This window comes from Pinus tabuliformis, chromosome 4_2, assembly GCF_031772625.1.
Source record: "Pinus tabuliformis cultivar Carrire ecotype Pingquan chromosome 4_2, CPIR1, whole genome shotgun sequence".
NCBI lineage: Eukaryota > Viridiplantae > Streptophyta > Pinopsida > Pinales > Pinaceae > Pinus > Pinus tabuliformis.
The window spans coordinates 689,404,235-689,426,075 of record NC_142304.1 but is presented as its reverse complement, the minus strand read 5'-3'; the positions used below and the strand labels follow the sequence as shown (position 1 = coordinate 689,426,075).

Sequence of the window (21,841 nt, the reverse complement as noted above, 5' to 3'; positions counted from 1 at the left end):
GATCTGTTCTAGAAAGAATATGTACAGGGGGATTATTGATCTTACCTTTGTTGGGTTGCTTGGTACCTTTCTGTTTGCTGATTTTTGGGACATCTATCCTTCTGCTCCTCAGATTGTATTGTTTGTGGACTTCATAAATGGCTGTATCATATCCCTCCCTAAAGTCAAATGATTCACCTGACTAAGTTTGGAATTGTTCATGGATGTGAGCTTCTTGATCCTCTCGGGTCAAGAAAACTTGTCGTTCATTGTTGAGTCCCATCAGATTAATTTGAGTATCTTCTGTTGGTTCATCAGAAGTTGAGGCTTCAACATAATTTTCTTGAAATGGGGGCCTAATATTTTGGTCAGGCTCTGTCTTTCTAGTGTTAGGATTTTGATTTTTCCTGAAATTTGGATTTCTCCTAGTATTGCTCAGTTGACCATCCCAAGGGGATTTTCTCTCAATTGTTTCTACTTTATCTCCAAGTCTATCCATTCCTTTAATAATGGCATCTAATTTCTGCTCAAAGGTAGAAGGTTCTTCTTTGAAAGGTGTCCTTCTTTCAGCTCTAGCTCTAGATCGTTTAGATATTAGATTGGCCTCAACACTAACAGCTATACTCTGCATCTCTTCTAGATTTCGAGGAGTTCTTTCCCTAAGCTGGTATGCCATATCAGAATCAAATGCATTAGGGAATTTGATCAGAGCCAAATCTGGAGGAGGTCTGAGATTTTGAGGAATAGCATTATAGACATTATTGAATCTGGCACAGTAATCTTGGACAATTTCTTGTGTGCCTCTTCTTAGCTTTTCATATTTTGATAAAATGTGGAGAGGATCTTTCTTCTTTTCCCATCTATTCAAGAAGGTCTGATAAAGAGCTTGTGGGTCATTGATACTGTTTGCAGCGAGGGCTCTAAACAAGGTTCTAACTTCTCCAGTTAAACTTTGAACAAATACTTTCATTCTAACATCATCATCATCAATCTCATAACTTTCAAAATAGTTGGTCATTTTCTTGGTATGTTTTTGAGCTGTGTAAGTACCAGTACCATCAAAATAAGGGGTTTTACTTTGATAGTCTTGGGGCATAGCCCTTGGATTGGCAGGTAAGTTTAGGGGAGTATATCGGTTTTCCATGGTTGCAGAAATAGATGTGACAACTGGAAGAGTAGGGATAAAAATGAGAATATGTGCTGTAGATGGAGGAGTGGAAAGGGTAGTTGGAGGTCCTGATGGTGAACTTGAAGAAGCTGTAGTAATCACAGAAAGGTTTAGTGTTCTCTCAGAGGTAAGCTCAGACTGAATGGAGTTCTGCAAATGTTTGTCAAGGCGTGAACTAGCAGAATTTCCTTGGCTCTCTTGTCTTCTAAGAATCCTAGAAATTAGATTAGGATTTTCAAACACAGGTGGGGGATTAGGATCAGGATTTGATCTGGTGTAATGAATCTTTTTTGAAGCCAGTTTCTAGGTATGTTTTTGGTTTTTTTTTGAAATAGATTTGACAATACAACTTTAACGGTATCTTTTAGGAGGTTTAGATGTGGGGATTTTGAACTTTCCTAAAGACTTATTTAAAAAGGAAGAACTGATCAAGTATTTGAAACCAACTGTTCGATACATAAACTAGATCGGAGATAGACTGAAGCAGCATTCATTTACTTCTGCAATTGCAAAGCAAAATCATTTTCAAAGGCTACCTGGCTAACTTCAGGCTCCATCTGTAGCTTATGAAATAAACAATAGTAACAAACAATTATTCAGGTCCCTAGTGGAGCCGCCAATGATGTTATCACTCAGGTTTTTCCCAAAAGTTGTAAGAAAGGGAATACTGCCGAGGTAACCACAGACCAATATTTTAGATACATAATCTAGCTAATCTGTATCTAGAGAGGGCTCTCTCTTTATGATTTAGTTTTGTTTTTAAAGGTATTACGCTAGTTATGAGGTCCAAGGGTTTTGTTTTGAGTTTGGATGGCGGGAGTCAATAGAACAGAGAGGTAAAACAGAATAGTTCAGTCCATTGGGCATGATGGAGTCAAAGAAGATGGCTTTCTGGATTTGGTTTTCTTGACAGAGGATGGCATCACAGAGCAAGGTAGTCAAACAGGGAACAAATGAAGGTTGGAAATAGATGGGATGGACTCAAATGGGTGAAGGGCAATTAAGAATCCTTCAACATATTGAAAGAGGGAATATGGATGATTGCTGATAAGGAGCATTTAAGAATTCTTTACCAAATAATCAACATGAAAGAATCAAGAAACATGAGCAATTAAGAGTTCATTGTTTATTCTAATTCTGAAGAAAACACGGAGAATGATAAAGATTGAAAACAGAGTGCAATAAAGAAAATCCTAAAATTAACCTTTTTCTTTATCATTCAGATTATGAAACACAGATGATATAGAAAACCAGAAAACTGTAAAACACAAGATATAGGGGACTTATTGATCCGGTGGTTGATTCAAGAATTCTGTGACAAGTCCTCTACTTCAATTCTTCATCCAGTAGGCCAGACAATAGTTGGTTCCAACAGCTTTTTATTCAAAAATATTCAGTATTACAGCAAAGTCTAGGAAATCCACACACCACAGACTACTTCAATTCTCTAATGGAGGGGGTATTTATACAACAAAATATGTGCAACCTATATCTCATAACAGCTGTGAGATAATATCTAGTTTTAACCTAAAATAGTTTACAAGTAAAATAGAAATAGCTAACTGATGTTTTGCTGGAGGCAGGCCTTTAGGGTTCGGCTTGCAACTGTCTTCTGTAGTAGCTCTGCGCCGACTGCCTGTCTTAACTATGTATTAATTCTGATGTGATTTTCTTCAACACCGCCCTGATACTCTTTAACTCTGCTCTGACAGTCTTTATTGCTGATCTGCTTTGCCTTTAATTCTGCTCTGATACTCTTTGACTTATTTTGTGATTTGCCTTTAATGCCGATCTGATAAAAATGCTAACATGTCTTCGGATCATCTTTCCTCTGGCAACTTGTGTCTTCTGAAGGTCTACTGGTTTAAGGTAGCAAATATCCCTGTTCATTCCTTTATTTCTTTTTCCGCAAGCCTGAATGTCCCTCAGCGCTGGTTCGTACTGTTTTAAAAGGAAGAAGACTGTAAAATGGCAACTTGGTTGAGGCCGCGAGCTCGTTGCTGGAGCTTTTCTGGTCAGAGGCGGTCTGAAACTAGAAAATTAGATTTCGGCCGATTTCACACCTGGAGCGCGCGGGGCGCTATATGCAGAAAAACATAACAAACATGACCTTTTTCCCTTTTATTGAACAAAAATGAAATTTTGGCGGGAATTGATTATTTGAAGGATGGATGACATCAGCGAGGGTATGGTATAGATGACGTGGCGTGCGATGTGGTGGTGACATCAGCAGAGGGATGGATGACGTCAGTGGGGGATGACGTCAGTGGGGGGTGACGTCAGTGGATGACGTCAGTGAAGTGTGGTAAGCGGTTTGGCCCGCACCGCTTTTGGAGCTGGGCGGTATCAAGCCGGAGGCGAGTGATCATAGCAGGAGCGCGACGCGTGGCTTTGTACGGGAGGAAAAACCACCGGTTCCCCACGCGTTAACGTTTGGCGATGGAGGGGGTCGCGAAATGAATGCGGATCGTCGGCTGGTCAGGCCCAGATCAGACGGCGGACGCGCTGCGGTGATGGCGGAGAGTTATGATGTGGGACCGATATAATCAACATTAATAAATCATATCGGGGCTGATTTCATTGGTTCGGGGGATGGTTATTAATTAACGAGGGGTTAATTAATTCCATGATAGTGCGCAGCGTGGGGGGTTCTCAATGAACTTCAAATAAATTCATCAATCCCAGTTTAAAATGTAACTATGGTCGTATTCGACCGGGACGGGAATATTACTATTTTTGGGATTTTTTTTTTTTTTAATTTTTTTTTTATGATGTATTTACATAATACGGGGTGGGTAACATTTATATGGGAGTTATATAATAAGCATGTTAATTGTTAATATGATTTATGAAATACACCAGCGCTAAGTTAAAATGATAGGAGTTACACTTAAAACTTAGGCTGTAGTGGGAAAAAAGGGATTTATGGGAAAATCTTGCCAACTTCCTAAGTAAAATAGGGTTTTACTTAGGTATTTGATGAAAATGGAAGGAGTGACTTTTTAGTCATATTAAGAATAGATTCTTAATATTTGAGGGGGGAAATTAGTAAGAGATCAGGGAAAAGTATGAAGGGGAGTTAGTTATGTAATTTGCCTCGCTTGAGCTGCATCAAAAATATCTGCCTGGCACTTGTGATAGAGGTGAAAGTTAGCCCATTTTTAGAAACATAATCCATCACAAGTCTTATTCTGCAACACCAATCAACCTACCCTGCCTACTTGGCCTAGCATTTTTTCTTCTTTCTTGGGTGCACTTGGACTAGCAAACCCTCATCAACTTTTCTTTTCTTTGCATGGTAAGCCTATCTAAGTCTGCCCTTATTACATCCAAGGGCTCAGATTAAACAGTTGAGCTCCTTTGCTTCTCTACCTATCTACTTATCTGTCAAGATTAAACAGTTTGGCCAGATTATATTCTTTATCTATAAAACAGGAAATTCAAACATGAACTAGCCAAGATTAAGCTGTTTGGCCATTCATCAATTGTGGCAAAAGTTAACAAGCTGCACAGAATGCTTTATTTGCAAAAAATGGAAAAGTAGTGGCATTTTGGACTTGCACACTTTCCAGGTCTTTCTTTGTTTGGGGTTCATTTCTTTCACTTTTTTGACCATTTTATTCTTTTTACCCTTTGATTTTTCTTTTAGGGTATACCCTCTTTACATTTTTGATTTTTTGATTTTTTGATAATATAGAAACCTTTATAGCAAGGAAAGGATGAACATATTACAATGCTCAACCAGTCAATCATGAAATATGACACCTATTGATATAAGAGTATAACAGACTCAACATACTATTAACTGGACTCTTAACCAATACATATTGATGAAACAATAAAAGATACATGGTTGTAATAATGAGAATATAACAACTCATACACGGTTGTTCCATGTCTCATGTCATCTCTATACATCCTTCATTTATGGTTGTACAACTTTACAACCAAATGTCAGTAGAGACCAAAACCATATATGTGGCTGAAAAATGTATCCCTTTCACTCAAGAAAACATGTATATAACTGTTGCAAATAACTGAGTGAAAATGATGAAGAGAAATATAAATTAACTCATGCAAATCTCATACCATGCATAGGTCCGCCTAAGCTCAATATACCTCCAATAGACAGGTTGATCTTGTGGACCTGAATGTACATGAGGTTCAGATGAACTCATCATACGATGTTGCAATAAATTGTACTCAATAAGCTACCATACTTCTGTCATACGCTTGCCTTGAGGTTATGCACCTCTCATGATCTCTGCAATACTCTATGAGTATGTAAGAAATAATCATGCACTACAGGAGGTGATTCTCTTCACTACTTGAAGAGTTATTGCTCCTTCTTTCTCCACGTGGCCTTTGGCTGCTTCTTTTCTTCCTTCACTAGTTTTCTGCTAGGTTCTCTTTGTTTTTACTGCTTTGGCCGATTTCCCCTAGAATAATGGGGCACGAAACAGTCTCTTGCCATATGGCCAAAGTTATGAGATGTGTAGCACTCCACGTGGGAAAGATATCAAGCAAGAGGATCAAATCTCCTGCTGCTCATGCCAGATCTATACCTTGCTTGCAATGTGCTTCTCCTCCATTAGTTAGATCTGCAATCAGATGCCTTATGACCAAATAAGTTACATGAACAAAAATAACCACAAAAACCATGATTATACTTGATGGCCAAACTCCTTGGCTACTAATACTATTGCAAGTTCCATTGGTTAGATCTATACATTTTTCTCCTATAATTAGCTGCAACATGCCCAAACTTATGACAATTGTAACATTCTATATTATGCATAGAAGGAACAAAAGGGCTTAGATTCCTTTGAAATATTACAGATATGTCATGATCCTCTCTTGGAGCAAAACATCTTCTAAATATAGGCGCTCCTTGAGGTTTTCTTCTTTTTTTTTGCTTGATCTGCTGCTAGTTTTGCTTGTTTCCTTGGTTCACGCTCTTGATGTTGTTATTTTTTGTTACAGGCTTATTGGGTTCTTCTTTGTTATTTTTTCTTGCTTGAACTAGACTCACCTTTTTGAAATCCATGACCAGATTTATCCAATGGTGATCTCTGGATCTCAAGCAAATTATCCAAGGCTACAATGTTCTTCTCCATCTTTCGATGCTTTCTCAAGGACACCACTTCAACTTATAATCTTTCAAATTCATTTTCCTTCTCTTGGTATTGCTTCCTCATACCTTCCTCAACTTTTTTTGATTCTGCCAATTTAATATTTAAGCTGAAAATATCCTCCTTGAACTTGGACTCCTTATCATCACAGATCTGCAATAATTTTTCTTGATCCTTGCATGCAGTTGTTAGTCTAGAAATCTTAGCTCTAAGACCCTTAATATCATTCTCATCTTCACTAGGCCTTTCAGCATGATCAAAATGTGAATCATCAAAATTATAACTTAACATAAAATCATTGATATTTATACCTTTGGGTTCATGATTTTATGGTTTCTTCTCATCATCAGCTAAATCATTTGCACTAGTAGGATGAAAATCTTGTCACCGAGCTTCTTGTTTTTCAAGGTCATTCTTCTTGTTTCTCTTCTTCTCACTTTCCATATTACTACTGGAACCATCTCCAAATATGAATTCTAGCTTGTCCCACATTTCTTTGGCATATTTCAAACCTAATAGCCTCTTCAAATCATCATGATGAAGATTCTTGTAGATTATGCATCTAGATTGTGCATCTTGATGCAAAACTTCATCTGCAATTGGATCCTTCGTACACCCTTCACATAGTAATCTCCAAATGTTAGATCCATAAGAAAAAAACTGAGATTTAATCTTTTTTCCTCCATACCTTGAAATTTGCAGTAGTGAGGACGACCATTCCTTGAAAAGCCATTCTGAAAGAAAAAAAAATCAATTTTTTTCTCAAACAAACCCCAAATCACTCTATAGCGATCAAGCTACAACCAAGAGGCCCACCTTGATACCAATATAGGAAAACTTTGAGCACTACTGAGAATGGGGGGGGGGGGTGAATCAGTAGTGTAACTTCTTTTAAAAATTACCAATTAAAACTTCTCTACTGAATCACACAATATTAACTAGAAACATAATAAATTATCTCATAAAATAGACCATATAAGCAGCTAAAACAAGATAACCACAAGACAAACAATAAACAACACATCAAAACTCATCCACACAAAGGACACAAGATATCGGGTGGAAAACCCTTCACCAGGAAAAAAGCCACCCTTGTTGTTGTTACACTGCTATGAATCTTCTATTAAGAAAAATGTGTCTTTTACATAGATTGTTGACTCCCATCAACATGAAGACTTAACCTCATATACAATTAGCTAACTCCCATCATCTAGGAGAATCGATTCTATTGATCAACAGGGAATACTATTTTCTCACATGGATCCACAAACTACCATCCATTGAAAGCCACCATGATCAACTATCCTCTTCCAACTCATATTGGACTATCTAACTTCGGTTGGCTGGAGAAACTATTCCTTTCACTCAAACATCGCAATTGTTGCTCCACACCCATGAAGTCACTGCTCCTCTACTCTATGGAGACCTCAGTTCATATATTTTCATACTAAATCGCAAGATTATCTGCTCAACATGATTCAACTCTGCAATGTATGATCTCTAACAGCAAGACAATCTCATCAAATAAAAAACACCAAAAACATGCTCTCTACTCCAACAAAATAGTGGCCACAGTCTATCGAATAAAAAATGAATAATATCATCGCCAACATCATAAACATATCACATACTCAACCATAATATCAAACCCTCATTGTAAAATATAATTACTGCATAATATAATCAACATCATAAAAGAAAATGGCTATGTGCCAAATGCACTAGCAGCACTTGCAAAACAAAAGTGAGAGTCACAACCATGAAGCTATAACAATCTCTCCATCTCTACTAACAAACTTTGATCCATATATGATATCTACTACAATAGTCTTAATTCTGATTTGAATATTGACATCTTTGCTTTAGCAATCTGCTCCACTCATTGCCATTTGCCCACATGAACAATCTATCTCTACTCACAAATAGGTCTGAATCATACTCACACAATGCAACCTTCTCTAACTCATTCTCACACTAAACTAACCAATACTCAGCTCCAAAATGATGTATATAAAATGTACTGGGTGAAATTCACCATAGGGTTGGGATCAAGAGTGCACAAAGTTGAAAAAATAAATCTACTATCATCACTACTTGTGCACTAAAGGTGTTCACATCATTGGAGGACCTTTCCAAACCATTCCCAACCTTTACAACTTAATATAGAATCCTCTAGGAATTTCCATACCAAATTAAATTCTATTTGTGCAAAGAATCCAGATAAATTTCCGTGAAAACGCTCAACTGCACGGACAAATCTAGTTGCTCTGGGTTGCAATCGCTCCCATAGGCTTGTTCGCTAGTGGTTGGAGCCTTTCAATTTCTCCCACAGTCTTGCATGCTAGTGGTTGGGGGAAAAACTAATTAAAAACATCAAACCTTAGCCCAAAACCTCTGCTAGCTGTTTGGCCACCTTCACCAGGTCCTGTACATGCCTCCAAACCTCTGTCATAGCCTTTGAAACCACTGCAAATAAGAAAAGAAAGTTTCTCAAGTGTCATTGCCATGTTGACATAGAAACCAACAAATAAGGGTTCACATGAGTGCCACCAAGTCCTCAAATCTCCTCAACCACCTGCTCAAGTTGCAACACATATGAACAGACATGTAACACCTATGCAACATCATCATAATTATTATGAGGCAAAACCATCACTATAGCAAGTCATATCGATGAGCGTAAGAATGAAGACCTAACTGTCAACTCAACTAGTGTGCTAATTGATGACACCTGAGTCATCATCTCCAACACCTGTATATCTGCATCATCCACCTGTAGCAACAACATCATAAGATGTCCTGCAACCATGTCTACTCAACCTCTAGTTCCTGCACTAGACAAAAATTGCACTAGGTTATGAACAAACTCGTACATGCACAACCATCAACCACACCATTTCCATCATTTGTCCAGCACGCAGGGGCTTCACTCAATGAACCTTTGACATATCGCCTGCGTTCATGACATACTTAAAAATACCCCTAATTTCACTGCATATTGGAAAATACCTCTAAAAATCACATTATTTAACCCCCTACCAATATGAACCTAATACACCTCCCTAATTTAAAAAACCCCTACATTCACTAGATATTGTAGGTATCCATTTTTCATTAACATTTTTAATACCCCTTTATACTTTTTAATTGACTTTGAGCTCCATTTTTTATACCCATCAATATAAAAACCCTTTACCCCCTATATATCCCCCAATATATTAATTCAATTTTTCCTCAATATATATCCCCCAATATGAACCCATGTGGTATGGTATTGGTCCCCCAGTGAAGCCCTCATGGTCCAGCATGAGTGTGATATCATATGGTTGACATTAATGCCAACATAATCAACTTAATTCCAACTCAACTAGTTGCAACCATGCTACAAGAAATGCATCAACACGTCAGCTAGGCTACATAGGGTTGACATCAATGCCAACATGAGCTAGCTGCCACAATGAACCAATGGAAACATAAACTAGCTGAAACCATGCACACCACAATGCCAACAATCTAGAGACTAGCCTAGAAAAGGGCTCAAATATCGAGACTGCGGGCACAAAATTGGAGATTTGGGGTCATAACTACATGAAGTAAGGCTTCTGAGTGTGGTTGGAGGCTCACAGTGGCTGGACAGAACACCAGGTATAGAGCTACTACTAGACGAAGGGTAGGCGCAAAGTAATCTAGTCGAGAAGCCAATTAGCAAACATCGGGCCGCATGCAAACAATGTCAAGGGTGCAATTATAGTTCTAGGCCACTGGAACAACGTTCCAACTTAGGGAATGACCACCTGGGGTGTTTCTTCAGCTTCTGAGTGATATGCAGTCCCTATAGGATGTCAGTTTGTGGTCATCTTATAGGCCCCACTTCCTTAACTAGAAGGAGGAGGTCAAGTCATGTCATAGTGGCGCTTCATTTCACGTTTACCCGAAGGGCTTGTAAAAGAGGGTAAATGTGGGGTGGCATGTTACAAATTGGTATCAGAGCTTCTAGGTTCAAACACTTGGATTGGATGGGCTAGATGTGATCGTTATGCATGCATGCCAGTCATATGCATGCATCATAATGACTATAATTGTCTTGTATATAGTCATTTTTATAGTTTGAGCTATCATGCATGATGATTCATATGATGTCGATGGGTTGATATGTTGGTGTCATTATATATATATATCTATATATCATGTTAATCTGGAATGATTTGTGCAAAAGAGATAGCCTCCCCTGAACTTCACTAAGGTAGGTTTGATAATGTTATATTTGATTATCTGACATGGTATGTATACAAGTGATAGAGGATCAGAGATGAAAAGCATAATGGTGGACTACAGTTCATGTGACTCTCCTTATAGGTCAACTGAGCAACATGGAGAAGAGTATTCTCTTGACATAGCAGATACCTTGAGAAGTTTAAAGGCAGAGATCATAAGTTGTAAAATAGATAATGATAAAAAATTTCAATCACAAGAAAGGCTTGCCAAGGCTCAGGAAAATCAAGTAGTGGTCAATGCAGTGATCTTTCATAGTTGATCAGAATTGCAGAGACAGGGACAGCCATGGATCAGTTATGGATGGGAGTAAAGGACTAATGGGGCATATGGTAACATGTCTCAATCAGGGAGCAGATTGGAAAGGGATGATACAGTCAAATGTGTTAGATGAATGGATACACATGACAAGACAAGTAGTGTTTATGGGTTCTATTCCAATTTTGGTTCAGATATACATCACATTAGAGGAAATTTCAACCTAAAAGCGCCCATGAATTTTTCACGTAATTTCTATGTCATCATATGTAAACCAATCAAAATCCTTTAAATTTAAAAAGATGTACATGACCTAAATAATTTTAAATTGTTTAATTTGGGTATCTGTGAAATATTTTATTATTAATTTGGGTATTGATGAAATATTTTATTATTAATTTGAATATTCATGAAATATTTTATTAATGTTATTTACGTACCTTACCTATATGAACTAGAATATTGAAAAAATTATTAATGCAATGTAAATCTTGATATTAATGAAAAAATATAAATTAAAAATGCGAGTCCATTTGACATTAATAACCATGCCCCAAAAAAACACAAAAAAAATTCAAATATATTATGTATATATAGACAATTAAATATAAAATATAAATATAGACAATTATAGTTAAATATAAAATAGTTAAAAACTAGTAAAATATAAAATAGTTATAAACTAGTAAAATATAAAATATAAAATTGCTAAAAACAAAATATAGTTATAATTAAATGTAAAATAGTTAAATAGTTAAAAAATGTGTTCTAGAAAGGACAAAATACTAGATTCCAAATAAAAATATAAAGCATATATTTAAATATTTAAAAAATAGTTAAAAAACATATTTCAAAAATAACAAATTACGCCAAAAATATAGAATATATAGTTAAATATAAAATAGTTAAATAGTTGAAAAATAGTTAAATATAGAATAACAATTAAATAGTTAAAACACGTATTCTAGAAAGCACAAATCACTGGATTTCATCCAAAAAATATATTTTGAACGAAATTGTAGCTTCAGTAGATAATGCCGTTAAAAAAAACACAAAAAAATAGTTAAATATAAAATATAATATAGACATTTAAATTCAAATATAAAATATATAGATAGTTATTTTAATAAAAATGTCATATATTGAGGGATTTCAATAAAAGTAAAAAATTACAAAAATATATTAAATTTTTTCGTTAAATATAGTTCTAATAAATATTGTGGAACATAGATACAAGTAAAGTAATATTAAAAAACTCTCTACATTGCAGTTTTTATTAATTTCTTAATTTTTCCTTAGGAGGCCACTATTAGGTTGAATGGTAATCATCGTTATCATCCTTACAGGGGGAGCGAGAAGGGATACTTTCCAGATGAGTTCAAGAAAGCCAAGTCTCCTACATTTAATGGAGAACTAAAGGAACTGGAAGATGCAGAAGTATGGTTGCTTGGGATGAAAAGTTCTTCGAGCTACATGATTATTTATAAAACATAAAGGCTAGGATAACTATTTTTAGTCTCAAGGGAAACACAAATATTTGGTGGGAAGATGTGAAGCATGTCAAAGGCATCAGGACAAAGGAGTTGAGTTGGAATGAGTTTAAAGACTCATCGGGAAGAAGTACTTGTCAGAGAGATACTATGACAATAATATTAAGGAGTTCTACAAATTGAAGATGGGGTCTATGACAGATGAAGAGTACACGACTAAGTTTCTGGAATTGTTGAGGTATGTGCCTTAGCTTAAGGATGAGAAGACAAAGGTCCAAAGATTCTTCAATGGGTTTCATTTAGGATTTAAGGATTGGATTGAGTATGATGAACCTCGATCATTGGAGGAAGTCATTGGGAAATTGAAGCACTATTATGAGCAATCAAAATGTAAGTTTATGCTTAAGTGTGATTGGAAAGAGAATGATAAGACCAAAGGAAAATGGCCTCCAAAGCGGGAAATACTTCAAGATGTAGCTGAGAAAGAGAATGTGGCTCCTTACAAGAAGTTCAGTACAATAGAGAGGAGACATCGATCTTAGCCTGGAGAGCAGCAGAATAAAGGAAGTGGTAGGGAACCGTTGCAGTGTTGTATTTGTGGAAAGGATCATCGCAAGAAGGATTGTCCATTGTACAAAGGTGGCAGACCTCAGATCTACAATGCTCAAGAGGCACAAATAGTTGGGGATGTTGGTCATAGCATTCCTCAGATTTATGAAACATTTGATAACAAGCAGGCGAGTCACCAGGCATCCATTATTGAGATGGAAGGTAAGCTCTGTGATCAAGTTGTTTCTATTTTGATTAATACTAGATCTAATTATAGTTATGTTAATACTGGCCTGGTGGATAAGTGTGGGTTGAGTAAAGAATTTCATGCAGAGTGTTGGTTGGTGTTGTAAGCAAAGACTTATTTCCATTTTGTATGTAAGCATATTTCAATTCTTTGATATTAATGAAATGGAGTTTTATTTCTACTACATCTATGTGTTTATGTTTATATATGTATTTTATTGTGTTCCTACATATGTCTGGATTAGTGGTGTCAGAGCGGTATGCTCCTTCTTCTTTTTTCTTTTCATGTCCCCAATGAGGTCAGGGTATAAGGAGTTAGGACTCGAACTGGTTGAACCTTTGTAAGACCAGCCTTGCAAACCCCAACAACGTCCCATGGAGGAAGAAAATAATGATGAGGGAGTAGGAGATCTCTTCAAAATATTGCTCGAAGAAGCCCTCGAATGATAAAGGAACGTGATGATAGATAAATTTTCCCAGATCCTTCTGAAGATGCCCACAAGCGACGCATCTTCATCCGAAAATCACTCTGGAGACACCACTCCCTTAAAGTTACATGTAAACTTTAACATTTCCATATTTGAAGGCCAGATAGATGCAGATGCCTAGATAGATGGTTAAATATGTTGGCAGAGTATTTGTTGGTTCATGATTTTTCCAATAAGGAAAAGATTATTTTTTCACTCCTCATAGTCACCTCCCACATCAAGGACTGGTGGGAAACCTTATGTGAGTAGAAGGACGAGAAGAAACCCTCACTGTTTTCAGCCACACCCACTTGGAACTCTTTCCGAGATGCCCTAAAGGAGAAGTATTACTCTGTCCGGAGCTATGAAGATAAGTACATAAAGTGGACCACACTACTATAGGGAAGGGACCAAGACCTGCCGCAGTTCACAAATATTTTTCATACCCTTCACACAAAGTTGGGTATCATGGATTCTGAGCGAAATCTGGCACTCAAGTACTATGGTTTTCTGCACAAATACATCCAGGATGATATGGAGTTCCTAGACATCTCATCGCTTGGTGCCACCTACCGATACGTTGTCAAGATCGATCAAAAGTTTAAACAGAAGAAGCGAGACTTTGAATCTGTGAATCTGAAGTAAGGGAAAGGTGCCCCCAAACTGCAGAACAAAGGACAAAGCCAAGGGGGGGTGACCTAGGACAACCTGTCAAAGACACAAGCAAAGAACAACACCATGAAGACAAATAAGGACACATGAAAGTGGTGTGAGTTCCATAAGAGCCCCTCTCACAACAAAAATGAGTGTCGAGACAAGAAGTCAATGGTGGCCGAGCTTAAGGCTTCAGAATCAGATACATGTTTCGACTCTAAGTGAGAATCCGACAAGGGGAATGACAAAGGGAAGCAGATTATCGATGTGGAGCCTAGCAGATTATTGCCACCACCAAGATCTAGAAGATTGAGCCCAAAGATCCAGAAGAGGGGGAGCATCTCTTCCACTCATAGATGTGGGTGAAGGGTTCGTCGTTGTAATTCATTGTCGACAATGAGAGCCAAAATAACATCATTTCAACAGAGGTTGTGAAGTGGTTGGCCGACCGACCACACCATACCTGCTTTCGTACACCATCGGGTGACTTCACCAAGGACGAGATCTCCGCATCAACCAACAGTGTTGCCTTCCCTATAGAATCAAGCCCTTCACAGATGAGGTATTGTGTGATGTTGCTCCTCTTGAAGTTTGTGATGTATTATTAGGCCAACCATACTTGTGGAAGTGTGATGGTGTGTATGAGTTGAGGCCTCGCATTGTTATTATTTCTTTTGATAATAATTTGTACAGGATACTGAAGTTAGCCCCTCCTATCATCATCTCTTTGATATCTGCTAAGAAATGCAATAAGATCATCTCCCAGACTGGGAAATTTGTTTTCTTTCTAATTTACTCTCAAAGTATGGGGAATATCATAGCCACATCCATGACCCCATGTAAGGGTTCCTCCACACAGCAGAAGATCAATTATACAATGACATCTTCTCCTCACCCACATGGGTACACTTGCACTATCAGGTCAATTATTTGATCGATCTGACCCCTGGAGCACCTCTACCTAACTGACTGATATATCACAGCTCCATTCTAAACAATGAAGAGATCAAGCGAAAAATCTAGGAGTCACTGCACAAAAGGGCACATCCAACCAAGTTCCTTGCCTTGTGGGAGCCCGATTGTACTTCTACAGAAGAAGGATGGGACTTGGAGGCTCTGCATTGATTATCAGGCACTAAGCAAAATCACTATCAGGAACAGGTATCCAATCTCATAGATTGATAACCTTTCAGACCAAATCAAGGGGGCGAAATATTTCAGCAAGATCGATCTAAAGTATGGTTATCACCAGGTTCTGATGGTGCCCAAATATGTATGGAAGATCACCTTCAAATCCAAGGAATTCCTTTTTGAATGGTTGGTTATGCCCTTTGGGTTGACAAATTCCCCTGCTACTTTTATGAGGCTAATGGATGACATATTCCGGCCCTTCACCAACTCATTCATGGTTGTTTATCTGGACGACATCCTCATCTTCAACAAGAGTTGGGAAGAACACTTACAACACATTTGACAGGTCCTTCAAACCTTACGGCAACACAAATTGTGTGCCAACTTGGAGAAATGCACCTTTGGCATGAGTGAGGTCAAATATATGGTTTACATCATAGATGAGAGAGGCGTGCATGTGGATCCGACTAATATCCAAGTCATTCAAGATTGGCCAACCCCAACCACTCTGATAGATTTTCATAGATTTTTGGGCCTTGCAATTTTTTATTGAAGGTTCATGTTGGGATTCTCCCATATCACTTGGTCTTTGAGTCTGATTACTAAGGGTGGAGTGAAAGCAAAGTTTTTCTGGTTCGAGTCCCAACAAAAGGCATTCATTGAGTTGAAGCGCCACCTCTGCTTTGTGTCGGTACTCATATTTCCAGACCTGCAACAACCATTTGAAATTGAGACAGATGCCTCCAACTATGTTATTGGTGCAGTCCTCACCCAACACGGGCATCCAATGGCTTATTATAGTGAGTCACTTTCCGATACAATTTGGAATTACCCCACCTATGATAAATAGACGTATTCCGTCGTGCAGGCTTATCGGCAACGGAAACATTACATTCTAGGGAAGGAGACGGTCATCCACACCGATCAATGACCTCTTCAGTTTATACAAACATAAGGGAAGTTGTAGAAGGATCGCCATCATAATTTTTCTTCATATCTGCGAAAATTCCACTTGAACATTAAATACAAAAAGGGCAACCCCAATCATGTTGCAGACTACCTCAGCTGACCCATAGTTACAAAATTGACTACTATTATCAACTCTTGTGGACACGAGACCTCTGGATGAATGCAACTATACAAAAATGATCCAAAGTTCGCTTCCACATACCAGATGCTAGTAGATGGAAAGCAAGTTCCTGATTTCCATCTCTAGGACACATTATTATGTTACCCGGGTCACCTTTGTGTTCCTTCAAGCGAGCGTGCCAAGCTGATTTGGGAGGAACACTACAGTCGGTTCGCAGGACACTTTGGTGTGGAGAAAACTGTGGCCGTACTACAAAATTATTTTGATTAGCCAAAAATATGACAGGATGTTGGGAAATATATCAGATCCTACACTTCTTGCACCATGCCAAGCCAACCATCAAGAAGCAAGGTGTGTGCACTCCTCTTCCTACTCCCAGCCAGCCTTGGGAATCCATTTCCATGGACTATCTGTCTGGCCTCCCTTCTACCAAGCATGGTAATGAACGTATATTTGTGGTCGTGGACAGATTCTCCAAGATGGCTATATTAGCAGCCTACAAGAAGAGTATCACAATAAAGGACACTGCCAAACTCTTCTTTGAAAGAGTGTGGGTACATTTTGAGATCCCACATACCATTATATCGGATCGGGATAGCAAGTTCCTGAGCACATTCTAGTCCAGCCTCCAGAAACTATTGGACACCAATTTCACCAAGTCAACTGCATTCCATCTCTAGACTGATGGCCAGATAGAGGTCGTCAACAAGATGATAATGCACATACTCCACATGTACAACTCCAAGAATCCACAAACCTAGGATGAGAGATTTCCCTATGTACAAACCTAGTTAGATGGATATACCTCCGTCAAGTACTTAGTCATCTGGGTTTATTTATTGAAGCCATTAATTGGATCATGAGCTGCATTCAAACTACCTCTTTCATTGTTCTTATAAATGGTGCAACCTCTCCTTTCTTTCATGCTCAAAGGGGCCTTCAAAATGGTTTTCCTTTATCACCTCTTCTTTTTCTTCTCATTGCAGAGGGTCTCAGTCATCTCCTGGGCAAGGAAAAATCTTCTGGTTATTTCATGGATGTTTGGTTTCTCTCTCTCTCACCATATCACATCTCCCTTTTATGGATGTCATCCTTATTTTATGCAATGTGGATCTAGGTGAGGTGGGGGTCCTAAAAGATATCCTAAACCTTTTTGGGAAAGATCTGGAATTCTTATAAACTATAAAAAATATTCTATTCTGGTAGCAAATTTGGATGTTCTCTCTATTCAATCTATCATTAAAATCCTCCCTATGGAATGCTCGTAATTAGATGGGGGTTTTAAATACCTAGGTTTTATGCTTAAACCAAATTCATATAGAAGGGAGGATTGTATTTGGTTACTATCAAAAGTGGATAAACATATTAATTCATGGAGTCATGACTCGATATCTCAGGTAGTTCGTCTTGTTCTTATAAAATATGTCCTTGAGGTAATCCCAATTCACTGGGAATCACTGGCTTGGATCCCAAAAGGGGTTCTAGAACGAGTTAGGAGGATATGTTTTAAGTTTTTATTGTTTGGCTCCGGTGGGGGTTCCACTCTTCCATGGGTGGGCTGGGAGAAAATTTCTAAGTCAAAATGTCTCAAAGGCTGGGGACTAAATATTATTTTTTTGTTCTCTCATGCCATTGCAACCAAGGGGGGTGGACGTCTTCTTTCAACATAAAGTTTGTGGACCAAGGTGGTTATCACCAAGTATATTTATCCCCTCTCGGTGGATGGTTGGCTTTCATTGGTGGATAAGCCTCATCAAAACATATCCACCACCTAGAGGGCTATTCTGAACACGTTTTAAACTACTCGAAGTGGTCTGGCGTGGAGGGTGGGATTGGGTTCTTGCATTCGATTGGGGATCGATCCATCGTCGGGAAGTCAACAAACTCATCTTCTTCCTGTCGAATTATTAGAGTCCCTTCGAGATCGGGGATCCACAAATTGGCACATATTGTATACCATGATTCTTCCACTATCTGGTTTCAAGGGTGGAAAACTGCAGATGATTCAAAGATTCCGTAAATTTTGAAGAGACAATGGCTTGATTATATTTATGCTCTTCACTTAGAACACATTAGACTTTTGGATAGGAAGGAAGAATCAATCTGTTCTAGGGCTAAGAGAAGTTTCTACTCTCCAAAATCAAGGTACAATTACATCTCTGTTGTTTTTAATCAACCCGAAGGCAAATGGTGGAGGAGTTAGGTTTGGAAAATTAGATGTCCTCCCAAGGAAATAATTTTATTTTGGTGCATTTTAAGTGATAAGGTCCCAACTTGGATAATCTATTGAGAAGGTTTGTGTAGGGGCCTAGTAGATGTGCACTTTGTCATGTTGTTGGTGAATCAATTGACCATATTTTTCTTCACTATTCATTCTCTCAATATATCTAAGATCAATGTAGAATTTGCAATTCAGAGGTCTTGATTTGACATGGTTTGTCTAGGGTCTCTACTTGGTATAATTGGTACTCCAGTCTGGCATCTCAAATTATTTTTGTTCTTCCACTTATTATTCTTTGGGGTATCTAGATCACTCGCAATAGGGGGATCTTTCAAGATTTCATCTCCTCTCCTTGTCTCATTGCAGTTGAATCCATGGTGATCATAAACCTTTTCCCTCATGTTTCTGAACCTCGTCGCTCGCGTGTGTTGGTAGAGGCTACTCTGGATAAATATATCACATGGGAATTCTTTGACGATGACTCCTTAGAGATGGGAGGTCGTAGTGGTACTGGTATCATCCTCATTTATCCTTTGATAATTCCCATATTTCCATTGGTTTGGGAGAATTACTTGTCTGCAGATGCCTTCTTGCCTTTGCCATTGACCTTGGAGTGTCTCAACTTCAAATATATGGAGACTCAAAATTAGTGTTTTCTTCGTTGTCTAGATCCAAAATTTGTAGAAATTTTAATTTGTACTCAATATTGCTTTATTCCATGAATTTAAAAAATGTGCTCACTTTGTGTTCATGTCAACACATATACAAGGAATTGAACAAAGAAGTTGATGGTCTTTCAAATGTGGCTCTCACATTAGATACTCATTTTTGGTGGGTCATGAAGGTGCTCTATGGTCACTCATCGATCACATCTTTCTGTCGTGCTCCAACTCCCCTCTTGTTGGGGATTTATAGTGTTTATACATGACAATTTATTTATATTATCTTATATATGTATATTTTTTTGCTTTACTGTTATTTTGATTGATAGGCCGATTGACAAAAAAGAAAAACTTTTATTTAAATATTTGTTGATATGAATGGATGACCGCATAACTTGTGATGGTGGATAAGGTGTATTAAAAATCCCTTTGGACATATTTATTTCATGATAAACTAGATGGATTGACTAAATTGCATACACACATTTGTGTGTCTATTGAATGCATTTTTTGTTATAAGAAATGAAAATTACAATTTTCTTCAAGAAAAGAAAATTAAAAAATTGACACATAGTATCTAGCCAACTTGTTCTTAGGTATGTGTTACTTTTCCCCGGTCTATTATTTTAGAGACATAAGTTTTGGTTTGCAAATCTCACCAAAGGCATCTTCTTGTATGAAGAGCCCCGGTACCAATTACTACACCAAGGGGAAAAGAAAATGCACTCTACCTCATAATCTTTGTAATGTATGGCGGTGATAATTATCCAAACATTGATTCTATGGATCCTCCAAGTTGGAAAAAATATGGTGACAAATTTTTGGTATCTTCAATTCCACTTCGCCACACAATCTTATTTCGTGCACGTTTCCATCCCACTTAATTACATTAAACATTGAAAATGGAAGATAACATGATTGTGACATGTACTCTACCACGGTAGACACGTTATCCATGTCTAACGATGTTGACAATACTTCCCCCTTTACAAGGTCACACTGTGAAAAATTTCCGACGTGATCAAAGCATATCACCATGTCATTTGGGAAACTCATGAAGAATGAAAAAAGCACTGCCAACGTGTCACTCATGACTTCCTCTAACTGGCCCTCTTCGTTTAGCTTCCCACATAAGCTTTATAATCTCACGACTACAACAACAGAAGTCAAGGGTTTGTACATTAAAGGAATAAACTTTATTCTCCTCTATGTATTGAATTGGGAAGCAATGGAGATTAAACTCGAGATGAAAATATTGGAAAGGAGAGATGGGGATCGAACTTGGGATGAAAATAGCCTAAAAGCATGGGCGAGATCCAAATCCGTGATTTGCTGGTGGTCCACGGGTGGCACACTACTAGTAACGAATTCAATGAACGTTGTCTTCCAAGGCTCACCTACTCTCAACACTCGTTTCCTTAGGTAATTCATATAAGAAGATGGTATGGAATGATTCTCTGAGTATATATTCAGATAAAAAGTATGTGGCTAATTAAAAAAATAAAGCAGGGAGAAAAATAGGCCAATCTAAGTTTTCAAACACCTAGCATTGCAAGTTCACAAGAGCAGTTTCTCAAGTGAGTTGGCCCATTTGCCAATGATGTGCCCAAGAATGAAAATATTCCCATTGAAATAGTTAAAGCCCGTGGAATTGAAAACATTAAAGCCAAGAACGAAAAACGTGAAAATCAAATGAAATGCTTGGTATTTTTAAAGCCCCTGGAATTGAAAACATTAAAGCCAAGAACGAAAAACATGAAAATCAAATGAAATGCTTGGTATTTTAGTGTAGTAACACAAAAAAAAAAAAGCAACGGAAGTACGGAGAGGAACATTTTCATAAGATTCAACTTCGAAATAATGGAGAAGGAATTAAGTTGTTTATATTACGTTTATATTTAGGTTTTAAATCATATTTCCTAGGAGTTGGTTCTGATCTTTCTAAATAGAATGTAGTCACTTAAATACGTGTAATTTTGATTGATTTGGTTAATGAAAGAACAATGTTGTTTGGGCAGCCTCATGTGCTTTCACTTGAGAGTTATGTGATTCATTCATTAAGGTTTGTTGGTTGGTTTTTGTTTTTGTTTTTGTTTGTTTGTTTGTTTGTTTGCTTTTTTTTTTTTTTTAATTTGGTATCAGAGCATGTGAGGAAAGAGTATGAGCATTGGCATGGAAATTGCAGTGCGGTGAGAAATCTATGAGCTGGAGACGAGCTCTGTGTTGCGACTGTTTAAGTTGTTGGAGACAACTAGTGTGTTTTGGAAAGGACGCTACAAGTGTTGTCATCGGTGTGGAGGAATTAGTAGTGGCGCAGGGATAAGGGTGACCAAGAGTTGACCCATGCATTGAGCAATTCTTAGATCGAACTAATCTTGGGTGATATATATATATATATATATATTTTTTTTTTCTTTGACATAGGTTTTTTTTTACATCTTGTCCTTAAAATTGTCTTGCATGTAGAGATGCTTGAAAAGTCTTAGAATTTCCAACTTTTCTAGTTAAAGTGATGGAATCTA

The 21,841-nt window shown here is 37.7% G+C and overlaps 1 protein-coding gene across 1 annotated transcript in view; it reads left to right on the top strand.

Annotated features, from left to right (window-relative positions):
- The window catches only part of LOC149171334 (vesicle-fusing ATPase-like), a 165,588-nt gene extending 164,299 nt beyond the window's left edge, over positions 1–1,289 (top strand). The window contains exon 11 of the mRNA XM_089425930.1: positions 1,132–1,289. Coding sequence (XP_089282056.1) covers positions 1,132–1,289 — 158 coding nt within the window. The remainder of the gene's footprint in view (positions 1–1,131) is intronic.
- The last annotated feature ends 20,552 nt before the right edge of the window (positions 1,290–21,841 follow it).